At 50.7% G+C, this 14,166-nt stretch overlaps 1 protein-coding gene across 4 annotated transcripts in view; it reads left to right on the forward strand.

The window, feature by feature from the left end:
• FBN3 (fibrillin 3) overlaps positions 1-14,166 on the forward strand; it is a 171,759-nt gene that overhangs the window by 61,329 nt on the left and 96,264 nt on the right. For all 4 annotated transcript variants that reach the window (XM_083720127.1, XM_083720129.1, XM_083720130.1 and 1 more), the window contains 3 exons: positions 959-1,084; positions 11,871-12,023; positions 13,961-14,158. In XM_083720127.1, the coding sequence (XP_083576253.1) occupies positions 959-1,084; positions 11,871-12,023; positions 13,961-14,158 (477 nt within the window). The remainder of the gene's footprint in view (positions 1-958; positions 1,085-11,870; positions 12,024-13,960; positions 14,159-14,166) is intronic.

Consider the following 14,166-nt stretch of genomic DNA (forward strand, 5'->3'; position numbering starts at 1 on the left):
ATACATACCTATATCAATATGTACCCGTATCAGGAAGTTTTTAATGCTTGGCTTTGGTTTCGTTTTTATCATACCTTCCCACATTCCTCAGGGACATTTCTCACTCTCCCCCCGGACCCTCCTCGAACCCCCCAATTTTGCCACCACTCCTCTGCCTGGTTCCCTGTAGCTTCACGTCTTGCATTGAGGGAACCACCAGAAGACCCTTGGAGCGGGACCTCAGTGTCCGGGCTGGATGATGGGGGTGGAGACGCTCCTTCAGGTATACAGGGCAGAGACCATTGAAAGCATGGGTAGGCAAACCAAGGCCTGGGGGCCGGATCTGGCCCAATCACCTTCTAAATCCGGCCCACGGACTGTCCGGGAATCAGCGTGTTTTACATGAGTAGAATGTGTGCTTTTACAGTGGTGCCCCGCAAGACGAACGCCTCGCAGGACGGAAAACCCGCTAGACGAAAGGGTTTTCCGTTTTGGAGGCGCTTTGCAAAACGAATTTCCCTATGGGCTTGCTTCGCAAGACGAAATATATTGCGAGTTCCTGCAGGTTTTTTCCCCTCCCCCCCTTTTCCTAAGCTGCTAATCAGCTGATCCGCTGATAAGCCACTTATCAGCTGATCCGCTAAAAGCCGCTAAACCGCTAATAGCGCTAATCCGCTAAGCTGTCAATGGGCTTGCTTCGCAAGATGAAAAAACCGCTATACGAAGAGCCTCACGGAACGGATTGATTTCGTCTTGCGAGGCACCACTGTATTTGAAATGCATCTCTGGGTTATTTGTGGGGCATAGGGATTCGTTCATATTTCCCCCAAAAAAAATATAGTCCGGCCCCCCACAAGGTCTGAGGGACAGCGGACCGGCCCCCTGCTGAAAAGGTTTGCTGACCCCTGGGCTACAACACCCAGGCGACAACATCACCGAGCCAGTCCACTCTCACGGTTCTTGCAATTGCTCTTTCCAGATGTGGACGAATGTACCAGCGTCTCAGGAGTTTGCGACGGCGGCGAGTGCACTAACACGGCAGGGAGCTACATCTGTACCTGTCCCCGGGGCTTCATGACAAGTCCAGATGGCTCCCGTTGTGTGGGTAAGATGGAGAATCGATTGCTCAATTCGCCATTGGACTTACTGGGATGTTTCTTTTCAAACCATAGCTGTCAACCGTCCCTTATTTGGCGGGAAACTCCCTTATCCCAGCGCCGTGTCCCGCTGCTGTCCCTTATTGATGGATGTCCCTTAAATTTCCCGGGTTTCAAAGGAAGCAGCTCCTCTCCCTCCCTCCCTGCCGGCCAGGGAGGAGGGAGGCTCCAACTGTGTTGCTTGGCTGCCCGGCCCGCCCCCCTCCGGCCTCCTCTCACCAGCCTCGGCCCCCGGGAGCCCCTCCCCGCCGGGACTGGTGGGAGCCTCGGGCCTTCCGCCACCATCCTCCCCGCGGCCGCCGAACTGAGCGTCTCTGCCTGGGGCCTCCCCTCTGCCCGTCACTGCCACTCCCACTAGGCCGTACTGCCGCTGTGCCGCCGAAAGACCCGGATGAGATGGTCAGCCTGGCATGCAAGCGCTTCTCCCATAGATTTGTAGTGGTAGACTAGCATAGATGGTCTGATCTGCGGGTTTACTTCGGGCGCTATTTCCCCCCCCTTACTCCCGCCCCACCTGATGGAACTGAGAGCTGCTGATGGAGCACAAGAGAAAAGATACAGAACTGCAGCAGCATCTTCGTAGCTTGGACTTCGTTTTGCGTGAAAAGTGGTAGCTGCTTGTAGTTATTTAATTGCAGTGTTTCATCGGCTGGTGTCTTGAGCAGCAACCTCTGGAAACGAAGGGCTGAAAACCGGCGCTGCTCTCCAAAATTATCTGGTCCCTTTTAACTGGTTGACTAAAATCCCTTATTTTGGCTGCTGGTCCCTTATTTTCAAGGCTGCTGGTCCCTTATTTTCAAATCTGTAAGTTGACAGCTGTGTTTCAAACTGGTGGTAGCTGGTCCTTTGGAAAGGCGATGAATAACGTAGTTTTTGGCAAGAGACGAATGGCAGTAGAAGAGATACAACCGTGGAACGAACTGGGAAATGGCGGCTTCTCTGGATAGACCTACACGCAGGGGGGTGGGGGACACTATAAATAAGTCAGAAATTAAGTCGTTATAACAATAGAAAAAAAAACACTATAGAAAATTGCTTAGATTTTTTGTTTGCTCTCCAGCGCCATCTGGTGTTTCATGTTTATAATGCACTCCAAATGACGTTTCTTGACTAATGGGTCTGAGTCCTCACATCCCTCATTTTCCTGCCCTGATCGCGTGTCTGTCTCAATGTGATGATATTGGCGCAATTTCTAGGAGTAAGGGAGGGAGAGTATGTGAACCTCCTGCCTTTCTCATCCGAAATAGTCTCAAAATTCCTCATGGACTGAGAAAAAGAAATGTTTAGCAGCTGGTTCTTTTCCCACACCTTCTGTAGATTCGGATCCGCTGCTGCACTCTTTTGAAATACTTGTTGATTTGATAATACTGAAACCAACCTGATGGCCTTTCTCTAGTTTGTTCGAACCTTTTCTACTTTATCTCTGTATTTGCCTCACTTTCCCATCAGTTTTAATTTCTTTTGTGCACTGGCTTCTATACGTGACAACCATAAAAGTGTTTTCCTGTGGCTCTCGGCATCTAATCCAAACACCATATAAGCTTCTTTCTCCTAATGCCATGATTCAGAAAATCTCTATGCATATTTACCATATCATATAGATAAGCATGCCACCCACAGAGATTCCCATATCCTTCTAAATCCAACAGTCCTGTGATATCCATTCCTTTAACCAACTAATGCACGCTGCATCATAATATGTCATTATATCACAAAGCAGCTCCTGTCCTTTATCAGCTGGAAAAGTTGCAAAATTCCTCATGGCCTGCAAAAGAAAAAGGGGAGGTTAACAGCTGAAACTTTTTCCTTCTGGAGATTCTGAATGTTCGCTGCACTCTTTCTGAGCCTCCGCTCCCCATTCTGTTGTTCCAAAATCTTGGGGAACCTGTCTTGTAAGGACCACGAAACCCACCGGCTTCGAGATGCTGAAAGTTGATGGACAAAGGAGGATGTCGGGTCGATTCCAATGTTGACCCTGCTCAGAGTAGGTCCGCAACTCACTCAGGTCCATTAATTTCAGTGAGTCTACCCTGGAGTACAGTTTAATTGGTTTCAGCCCACTGCTTTATTTTAGGGTACGGCTGGGGTGTGGAGGTGACATTTTGACTTGGGTGATGACGGGGTGATCATGGAAAATTGCAGGACGATTTGTGTATGAAGAAACTCCGGGGACTGAACAGCGCAGGTTCAACGTCCAGTCTGGTTTATCTTTGCAAGAATTGGAAGACGGAAGCTTCGGTAGTGGGTTGGGATGACATACATTTAGTGGCCCCTAACATGGGTGGCGCGCTATGGTCTAAACCACAGAGCCTAGGGCTTGCTGATCAGAAGGTCGGCGGTTTGAATCCCCGCAACGGGGTGAGCTCCCGTTGCTCTGTCCCTGCTCCTGCCAACCTAGCAGACCGAAAACACGTCAAAGTGCAAGTAGATAAATAGGTACCACTCTGGCGGGAAGGTAAACGGCGTTTCCGTGCGCTGCTCTCGTTTGCCAGAAGTGGCTTAGTCCTGCTGGCCACATGACCCGGAAGCTGTACGCCGGCTCCCTCGGCCAGTAAAGCGAGATGAGCGCCGCAACCCCAGAGTCGGTCACGACTGGACCTAATGGTCAGGGGTCCCGTTACCTGTGTTTTGTGTTGTGTAGGCTCCTATGATGTAAATCATGGTTTTAACCCACAGCGCTACCTGCGTCCCTTACTGTTGCTGTACGTAGACTTTATTTTATCTTATATTTTGGAAATGTACATCCAGGTTTTTTCCCCTTGACATTTTTTGGTGTCCCCAAGCGAGTGGGGTCCTAAGCTATAGCTTGTTTAGCTTATACTTAAATCCGGCACTGCTGGGTTTACAAGATGGAGTGGGGCGGGTAAGGAGAAAGGAGGTGCTCTTTTTCTTTTTTAGGATGGCACATATGGCCGCTAGCATCCTTTCGAGGCTGCCAGAAAAGACTGAGCAAATTTAATTAAGGAGCCTGGTTTTTTTAAAAAAAGAAAAACAACTCTCCTCCCCCAGTGGGATCACTTGCAGTGCTGGCTGGTTCTTACCTTGGCTACGTCATGCGTTGGGGCTTCTTTTTCCCTTCCTACCCCCACACCACCCAGAGCGAACATGTGCCGTAAATGTGCCGTCACTCGCTGAGAGGAACAATATTTTCTCTGGCCGGGGAGGCCTGCGTCCCAGTGGGTCCTCAAATTACGTCCTGCTTTCTGAAAGGTTCCTTTGTTCCACCGGACAGGACAAGAATTCCTCGCGAGGCGGAGCGCGCTGGACGTTCCCAAGGCTTCCCTTCCACCCCGTAGATGAGCGGCGATTATGCATTTATTTTTAAAACACAACCCAGCTATGAATAGTTCAAAACATCCCGGCATTGCTAGGAGTTATTCTCGACCTGCCAGACATAGCTAAAGCTGTTTCCCAACACTCTGAGCAGGAAATAACTCCATTTCAGCTTTACTTTTTAAGTGTTTTTCTTTTTTCCCTTCCTTTTTTGAATAGCTGCAGTCATTTCTCCTCTGTGCGTATTGCGGGTTGGGTTGTAACCAGCCCTGTTTTTCTCAAGAGTAGACCCACTGAAACGAATGGGCCTGTTTTAGCTGCCTTTACCCATTTCAGCGGGTAAAGCTTAGTTGAACCAAACCCAATATTGGTCCTGCGCAAAGTAGGGCCGTTGAAATGACTAACTGAGCAGTTCGAAAGCACGTCAATGTGCAAGTAGATAAATAGGTACCACTCTGGCGGGAAGGTAAACGGCGTTTCCGTCTGCTGCTCTGGTTCGCCAGGAGTAGCTTAGTCCTGCTGGCCACATGACCCGGAAGCTGTATGCCGGCTCCCTCGGCCAATAAAGCGAGATGAGCGCCGCAACCCCAGAGTCGGTCACAACTGGACCTAATGGTCAGGGTCCCTTTACCTTTACCACCTGTATTTGGGATGCGGGTGGTGCTGTGACCTAAACCACAGAGCCTAGGGCTTGCCGATCAGAAGGTCGGCGGTTCGAATCCCCGCGACGGGGTGAGCTCCCGTTGCTTGGTCCCTCCTCCTGCCCACCTAGCAGTTCGAAAGCATGTCAAGGTGCAAGTAGATAAATAGGTACCACTCCGGCGGGAAGGTAAACAGCGTTTCCGTGCACTGCTCTGGTTCGCCAGAAGCGGCTTAGTCCTGCTGGCCACAACCTGGAAGCTGTACGCTGGCTCCCTCAGCCAGTAAAGCGAGATGAGCGCCGCAACCCCAGAGTCGGCTACGACTGGACCTAACGGTCAGGGGTCCCTTTACCTAAGAGGTCTTGGAGCTCTGAACAAACAGCTCCCCGAATACTTTGTGGAAGCCCTGATTGTGACTGTAGTCCACTGGCTACCCAGAAACCCTCCTTGCCATTCCCAGATCTTCCTTTTGAAGGAGCATCCCTGGGACCAAGCTCTCAGGGGGGAATTTATAGTGGGAAAAGTTCCAAAGGGTTTGGAGGTCAGCAGAAATGTGGTCCACGGCCGCTGCCCCCTCCGTGCCGACACTTTTGGAGACGATCTGCTCTGTGTACCTGCCGTGAAAGCAATAAGTTCAGCCAAGAGACGGGGCAGGGGGGCTGCTGAGAGGGAGGGAGGTAGAAGCTGAAAGAGCCCCCTGTTTTTTCCCAGCCGCCTCACGGCGAGGTTCATGTCAGATCAACCGAGCCGCCGGCAGAAATGGAAGTTTGTGACCTTAATTTTGAGAGGAGAGTCAACAAGCGGCCTCAGGAATTTGTGGGAAGCATCTGAGTTTAATCAAAAGGAGATGTCAAAGTTAATGAGGACCAAGAGGCACGTCGCCCCCTCCCTCTCTCTTCCCCCCTGCAGACACGGTTGCGCAAAGACAGATTTGTCGCACGCAGCACAGAACATTACAGTATGGCCGGAGCGTCAGGGCCTGTCCATTTAACTGTTTCTTCACAACAAATCTTGGCTTTGCATTCTCATCCACCAATATCTCTGTTATGTACTGAGTTGAATAGGATCCAAATGCAGCAGTCTGATTGGTCCTAGAACAATAGGATCCAAATGCAGCAGTCTGATTTGTCCTAGAACAATAGGATCCAAATGCAGCAGTCTGATTGGTCCTAGAACAATAGGATCCAAATGCAGCAGTCTGATTGGTCCTAGAACAATAGGATCCAAATGCAGCAGTCTGATTGGTCCTAGAACAATAGGATCCAAAATGCAACAGTCTGATTGGTCCTAGAACAATAGGATCCAAAATGCAACAGTCTGATTGGTCCTAGAACAATAGGATTCAGAATGCAGCCATCTGATTGGTCCTAGAACAATAGGATCCAAATGCAGCAGTCTGATTGGTCCTAGAACAATAGGATCCAAATGCAGCAGTCTGATTGGTCCTAGAACAATAGGATCCAAATGCAGCAGTCTGATTGGTCCTAGAACAATAGGATCCAAATGCAGCAGTCTGATTGGTCCTAGAACAATAGGATCCAAATGCAGCAGTCTGATTGGTCCTAGAACAATAGGATCCAAAATGCAACAGTCTGATTGGTCCTAGAACAATAGGGTCCAAAATGCAACAGTCTGATTGGTCCTAGAACAATAGGATTCAGAATGCAGCCGTCTGATTGGTCCTAGAACAATAGGATCCAAATTGCAGCAGTCTGATTGTTCCTAGAACAATAGGATTCAGAAAGCAGCAGTCTGATTGGTCCTAGAACAATAGGATCCAAAATGCAGCAGTCTGATTGGTCCTAGAACAATAGGATTCAGAATGCAGCCGTCTGATTCAGTGGCGTAGCGTGGGGGGTGCAGGGGCCCGGCCGCACCGGGCGCAACATCTGGGGGTTAGGGTTAGGGGTAGGGTTAGGGGGCGCAAATCCACGGGTTAGGGGGCGCAAATTACTTGCCTTGCCCCGGGTGCTGACAAGCCACGCTATGCCACTGGTCTGATTGGTCCTAGAACAATAGGATCCAGAATGCAGCAGTCTGATTGGTCCTAGAACAATAGGATCCAAAATGCAGCAGTCTGATTGGTCCTAGAACAATAGGATCCAAAATGCAGCAGTCTGATTGGTTCTAGAACAATAGGATCCAAAATGCAGCAGTCTGATTGGTTCTAGAACAATGCAGCAGTATGACTGGTCCGCAGGAGCCACCCAATCCAGCTCCAGGTAGAAGTGAATCCACAACCTGATTGGCCTACAGGAGAATCCTGGAATTAGCCAATCACGTGCGGCCCATTGTGTAAATAATGTATATACAGCAGATATTTTGGGGGAACTTTCATCCCTCCTCACTACTATGAGCTGAATAAAGAGCATGAAATCCACACTCGACTCGGAGTATATTTCAATCTCTTTGGCCTGCAAGTAATATTGCCAACTTATCATGACTATCCGTGCTCCTCTGCCTTTAACAGCTCCTTGACATGCAGAAATTCGGCAACTAGCTAGCAAGTCGGGGATGATGGGAACTGTAGTCCCCAATCAGCTGGAGACCTGAGTTTGGGAAACACTGAAACTGTACCAGGGAAGGAAATGGCTTCCTCTGCTGATTTCGATGGCTGTGCAGATGTGTGCGTACCTAAGATTGTGTGTCTGTGCGTTATAGTGTGTGTGTATGCCTATGAGTCAAGGGATGCGGGTGACGCTGTGGGTTAAACCACAGAGCCTAGGACTTGCCGATCAGAAGGTCGGCAGTTCGAATCCCTGCAATGGGGTGAGCTCCTGTTGCTCGGTCCCTGCTCCTGCCAACCTAGCAGTTCGAAAGCACGTGAAAGCAGCAGGACTAAGCCGCTTCTGGCGAACCAGAGCAGTGCATGGAAACACTGTTTACCTTCCCGCCGGAGCGGTACCTATTTATCTATTTGCACTTTGACGTGCTTTCGAACTGCTAGGTTGACAGTAGCAGGGACCGAGCAACGGGAGCTCACCCCGTCATTGCGGGGATTCAAACCACCAACATTCTGATCGGCAAACCCTAGGCTCTGTGGTTTAACCCACAGCACCACCTGCGTCCATCCCATTCCCAAATAGGGCGGGGGAATTTTGAGAGAGACTACCCGTCCTTTGCTCGAGGTTCGGGCTTGCTCAGATATGGCGGCCTTCGCCACAGAGGGAACATTCTGTGCAGAAGAGCATTCCAGTTCCCTGCATGTAGAAGATTTAGCATGTCAGGGGGCTTCATGGCACGCTGGTTGTCTAAATGCATGGCGTTTTGGTTGCTCAACTCCCCTTCCCTGCCACCGCGCCTCCCACAAAGGGTTCCCGCTGTGCTCTGTGTTTGTGAACCAGGCCTCAGCAGGGGGGAAGGAAAGCTGGAAAGGTTCCTTGTGAAACGTCCCGGGAATGCTGGATTTTTTGGGCTCTGACTCACGGCCATTTGGGAGGTGTCTGCGAGGAAATTCGCTCGCAGCCAGAGTCCCACCCAAGGCTTCATTAGCCTTTTGACGTTTGCATCCCGGGCTGTTAATTGCGAGGTTTTCCAATGGAGTGGTTGCGAGAGCGGATGATTAAAGACGGCATTTCCAGGGCTGGCCAAATGGTGCAATTAACAGCAAGCGCTTTGCAGTGGGGGCCTCATCATCCAGCTCTCGTTTGGCGCACAGGCAGCCCTGATGAATGAGTCAACCAGGGTTGTATATACTGAGCAGAGGTGGGGGAAGGTGCTCCTCCCCTTTCCTCAATTTCTTTGCCAGTGGGGAGTTTTGGATCTCATTTCTCGCAAGAAATTCGTTTTTCTTGCCATGCTTTCTAGGACTTCGCCGCCGGTGTCTTCGCGGGTGGGGAATGTGGATCGCGGCTTCGCCTTGGAATTCCCCCTTCCTGGGGAACCTGGTTAAAAGCCAGAGCGAAATGTGCTTGGGCATGCTGTTTTATCTATCTCTACCTACGAGGGACGCAGGTGGCGCTGTGCGTTAAACCACAGAGCCTAGGGCTTGCCGATCAGAAGGTCGGCGGTTCGAATCCCCGCAACGGGGTGAGCTCCCGTTGCTCGGTCCCTGCTCCTGCCAACCTAGCAGTTCGAAAGCACGTCAAAGTGCAAGTAGATAAATAGGTACCACTCCGGCAGGAAGGTAAACAGTGTTTCCGTGCGCTGCTCTGGTTCGCCAGAAGCGGCTCAGTCATGCTGGCCACATGACCCGGAAGCTGTACGCCGCCTCCCTCGGCCAATAAAGCGAGATGAGCACCGCAACCCCAGAGTCGGCCACAACTGGACCTAATGGTCAGGGGTCCCTTTACCTTACCCCCACACCGCCACGCTGTCTCCCCAAAAACGGCAGCCCTCCAGTGCTGGTACCCAAGGCCTTTGAAATGAGAGGTGGTCCGTGAGGGAGAAAGGGGCACAGCCTCGCCAGCCTCAATCAGTTCCAACCTCTTGGTGGCAAGGGGGGAAAAATAGCTGTAAAAGGAGAATTCCCTGGATGGTCAGATCCAGCTTCGGGCTCTTTGGTGAGACAGGTAGAGATTTAAAATCACAAAATATGCAGCAAAAGGAAAGCATGTCAATATAGGCTTTTAGACTCTTAAAACATGCGTCCCTTTCTTTTCAAAGTTGCCCCCAGCGTAGCAAAAAGACCAGATGTTAGTTTTAAAAAATGGTTTCCTTACAAATTCTTCAAAGGTCAGGTTCATGTTCATCTCCATGAACCTGCCAGAAAAGTTGCACAGGCAGTAAAACTCGGCTTGGTTGCAGTGGTGAAAGTTCCTAAATTATTGGTATGGGAGAAAGAGGCTTGTTAGAGCCATGCGGTCTGAGACTGAAGCAACTAGCTCTGATCTCTTTACATCCTAAGATTTTTAGGTGGACTGGAGGGGAACCAAGGCCTTGATTAGCTTCCCTCCAAGGCGAAGGGGAGCGTCCTAGCTAAACCTGACAGGACAGCTCTGTGACATTAACCCCTTCCTGCATTAACTAGACTTAAGCATGTTTGTTGTGAGCTTGGTTCTTCTACACCACTCACCCTCCCTCTTGCTTACAACCTGTCCAGGGAGTGGCCCTCCCTCTCAGCTTTCTCCTCCTCCTCCTCCTGAGTCTCAACGTTGCCTCCTGTCCTGCCAGAGTTCCAGCACGATGTCCAGAGCTGGACAGAAGCAACGAAGACATCCCAACAGATTTGGTGCCCCACTTACCCAGATTTTAAAGAAAGCTGTTTAGAAGAGGTGTTTCCTCCTGAGAAAGGGGGTGCCTCTTGATGCAGGGATGGGGCAACTGTGACCCTACTGATGCTGTCGAACTCCAACTCACATCCGCCCCTGGCAGCCAGCATGCTCAGTGGTCGGAGAGGATGAGAGTTGGAGCCCAACAATCTTTCTTCTCTTTGGCACTCCTTCATAGCCGAGTAAGATTGTCTTCCATGAACGCGGTCTTAACAGTGAGTCCGTAAGTGACTATGGAGGCCAATTCTGGATCCACACGTCCTTCCACAATGGGGACCTAGGTCTTAACAGTGTGTCCGCAAGTGACTGAGGAGGCCAATTCTGGATCCACACGTCCTTCCACAATGGGGACCTAGGTCTTAGCAGTGTGTCCGCAAGTGACTGAGGAGGCCAATTCTAGATCCACACGTCCTTCCACAATGGGGACCTAGGTCTTAGCAGTGTGTCCGCAAGTGACTGTGGAGGCCAATTCTGGATCCACACGTCCTTCCCCAATGGGGACCTAGGTCTTAACAGTGTGTCCGCAAGTGACTGAGGAGGCCAATTCTAGATCCACACGTCCTTCCACAATGGGGACCTAGGTCTTAGCAGTGTGTCCACAAGTGACTGAGGAGGCCAATTCTGGATCCACACGTCCTTCCACAATGGGGACCTAGGTCTTAGCAGTGTGTCCGCAAGTGACTGTGGAGGCCAATTCTGGATCCACACGTCCTTCCACAATGGGGACCTAGGTCTTAACAGTGTGTCCGCAAGTGACTGAGGAGGCCAATTCTGGATCCACACGTCCTTCCCCAATGGGGACCTAGGTCTTAACAGTGTGTCCGCAAGTGACTGAGGAGGCCAATTCTAGATCCACACGTCCTTCCCCAATGGGGACCTAGGTCTTAACAGTGTGTCCGCAAGTGACTGAGGAGGCCAATTCTGGATCCACACGTCCTTCCACAATGGGGACCTAGGTCTTAGCAGTGTGTCTGCAAGTGACTGTGGAGGCCAATTCTGGATCCACACGTCCTTCCACAATGGGGACCTAGGTCTTAGCAGTGTGTCCGCAAGTGACTGTGGAGGCCAATTCTGGATCCACACGTCCTTCCACAGTGGGGACATAAGTTTCTGGGCAGGAGCTGATCACGGTGTGGATTTGCCAAGCGTGCCTTCCTTTTAGCACATTTCTCCCTTGTGTCCTGAGTTCGAGTGTCTTCAAAACCCATGACACCTTTGGTAACGGCTATTCTCCAACTGAAGCGCTCATAGGCCAGTGTTTCCCAGTTGTCAGTGTTTATACTACATTTTTAAAGATTTGCCTTGAGAGAGTATTTGAACCTCTTTAAGCAATACCTGGAGATCCCTATCAATTGTTTAGACTCGGTCAATGTCTGGTGTTTCCATGCGCTGCTCTGGTTTCGCCAGAAGCGGCTTAGTCATGCTGGCCACATGACCCGGAAAAACTGTCTGCGGACAAATGCTGGTTCCCATGGCCAGCAAAGCGAGATGACCGCCGCAACCCCAGAGTCGTCCGCGACTGGAGTTAACTGTAGGGGTCCCTTTCTCTGATCTCATGCACAAAGCAGGCTCTGCGCATCAGTGACACCTTCTCTCGCTTCTCGTTCCAGACCAGCGAATCGGCACTTGCTTCTCGGCACTCATTGGCGGTCGTTGCGCCGGGGAGCTACCCGGCCAATACACGAAAATGCAGTGCTGCTGTGATTCCGGGAGATGCTGGGCCATCGGTCAAACTCCGGAAATGTGCCCTGTGAGGGGGTCAGGTGAGTGAGCTCTAGGGAAGGGGTTAGCAAGGCCAGCGGACCTTGATCTGGCAACATTGGCTGGGCGGCATGACAACAATATTTTGGAAAGTGACTGATACACTTATGGAAGAAAGCTGTCTGTATATACCGTGTTTTTCGCTCTATAAGACGCATTTTGGTGACAGCAGCCACAAAATTAAAAGCAATGACAAACCTAGACAGCATCTTAAAAAGCAGAGACATCACCTTGCCAACAAAGGTCCGTATAGTAAAAGCTATGGTTTCCCCAGTAGTGATGTAGGGAAGTGAGAGCTGGACCATAAAGAAGGCTGATCGCCGAAGAATGGATGCTTTTGAATTCTGGTGCTGGAGGAGACTCTTGAGAGTCCCATGGACTGCAAGAAGATCAAACCTCTCCATTCGGAAGGAAATCAGCCCTGAGTGCTCACTGGAAGGACAGATCCTGAAGCTGAGGCTCCAAGACGTTGGCCACCTCATGAGAAGAGAAGACTCCCTGGAAAAGACCCTGATGTTGGGAAAGAAAGATGGAGGGCACAAGGAGAAGGGGACGACAGAGGACAAGATGGTGGGACAGTGTTCTTGAAGCTACCAGGATGAGTTTGACCAAACTGCGGGAGGCAGTGGAAGACAGGAGTGCCTGGCGTGCTCTGGTCCAGGGGGTCACGAAGAGTCGGATACGACTAAACGACTAAACAACAACAAGACGCACTTTTCCCCTCCTAAAAAGTAAGGGGAAATGTGTGTGCGTCTAATGGAGCGAATGCAGACGGGAGGCTCTGTTCAGCGCTCCCTTTAAAGAGCCGCCTGGAGTGTGTGTGCGGCTCTTGGGGGCTTTTTCCCGCACACACGCTCCGCGCACTCTTTAAAAGGAGCACGGCTCTTCATCCCCCTGCCCGGGAGAAGCTGTGTGTGGCTATCCCAGAAGCCAGGACAGCAAGAGACTATCCCAGAAGCCAGATCCCTCTGGCTGTTCTGGCTTCTGGGATTCAGAAGATTTCTTTTCTTGTTTTCCTCCTCCAAAAACAAGGTGCGTCTTATGGTCTGGTGCGTCTTATAGAGCGAAAAATACGGTATGCCATATTGGCCTGAATATGCACTTCACTTTTCCCCAAATTCTGCCCGTTTTCTGTTTTTAATTTCTCCCCCTTTGCTGCACCCTCTCTTCTCTCTCATATATCACACCAACAATACAACAAGCTCTCGTTCCTTCTGTCACTCGAGGTTCAAATCCTGCTCACGAATACGCCGTGCTATAGTATTCCTTTAAGGAATCCGAAAAAAGGCTTCCGTTATTCCACAAACAATAATCATCTGGCTTCTCTGGTTTTAGCTGCTACCTGTATTTTTCGCTCTATAAGACGCACCAGACCACAAGACGCACCTAGTTTTTGGAGGAGAAAAACAAGGGGGGGGGGGGAATCTGAATCTCAGAAGCCAGAACAGCAAGAGGGATCGCTGCGCAGCGAAAGCAGCAATCCCTCTTGCTGTTCTGGCTTCTGGGATAGCTGCGCAGCCTGCATTCGCTCCGTAAGACGCACACACATTTCCCCTTACTTTTTAGGAGGGAAAAAGTGAGTCTTATAGAGCAAAAAATACGGTAGCTTCACCAATTACAGTCGTACCTTGGTTTTCAAACAGCTTAGTTCTCGAAGGTTTTGGCTCCCGAGCGATCGAAACCCGGAAGTGATGGTTTCAGCTTTCAGGTGTTCTTTCGGAAGCCGAATGTCCGACAGGGCTTCCGATTGGCTGCAGGAGCTTCCTGCGACCAATCAGAAGCTGCGCTTTGGTTTTTGAACGTTTTGGAAGTCAAACGGACTTTGGGAACGGATTCCGAGGTATGCCTGTAGTTGCTGCCACATTTCTTTATGAAGCTGTTTTATCCTTCCACCTTAAGCAGGAAATGACGATTTGGTTCTCTGCTTTGTCCTCCCCAGATGAATATCGCCGGCTGTGCATCGAAGGCCTTCCAGTTGTTCCGGGCTTCCCTGGAACATTTCCTGGGGTTCCTGGCTTCGGCCCCAACGGAGTTGGGCCAGGAATTAGTGGTCCCGGTGCCTTTGGTCCAAATGGCGCAAACGGTCAAGGTGGGATCCCCGGACTGCCTGGGATGGGGCCTGGTAGCTCAAGCATTGGTAAGTGA

Source organism: Podarcis gaigeae (assembly GCF_964106915.1).
Source record: "Podarcis gaigeae genome assembly, chromosome: 18".
Taxonomy (NCBI): domain Eukaryota; kingdom Metazoa; phylum Chordata; class Lepidosauria; order Squamata; family Lacertidae; genus Podarcis; species Podarcis gaigeae.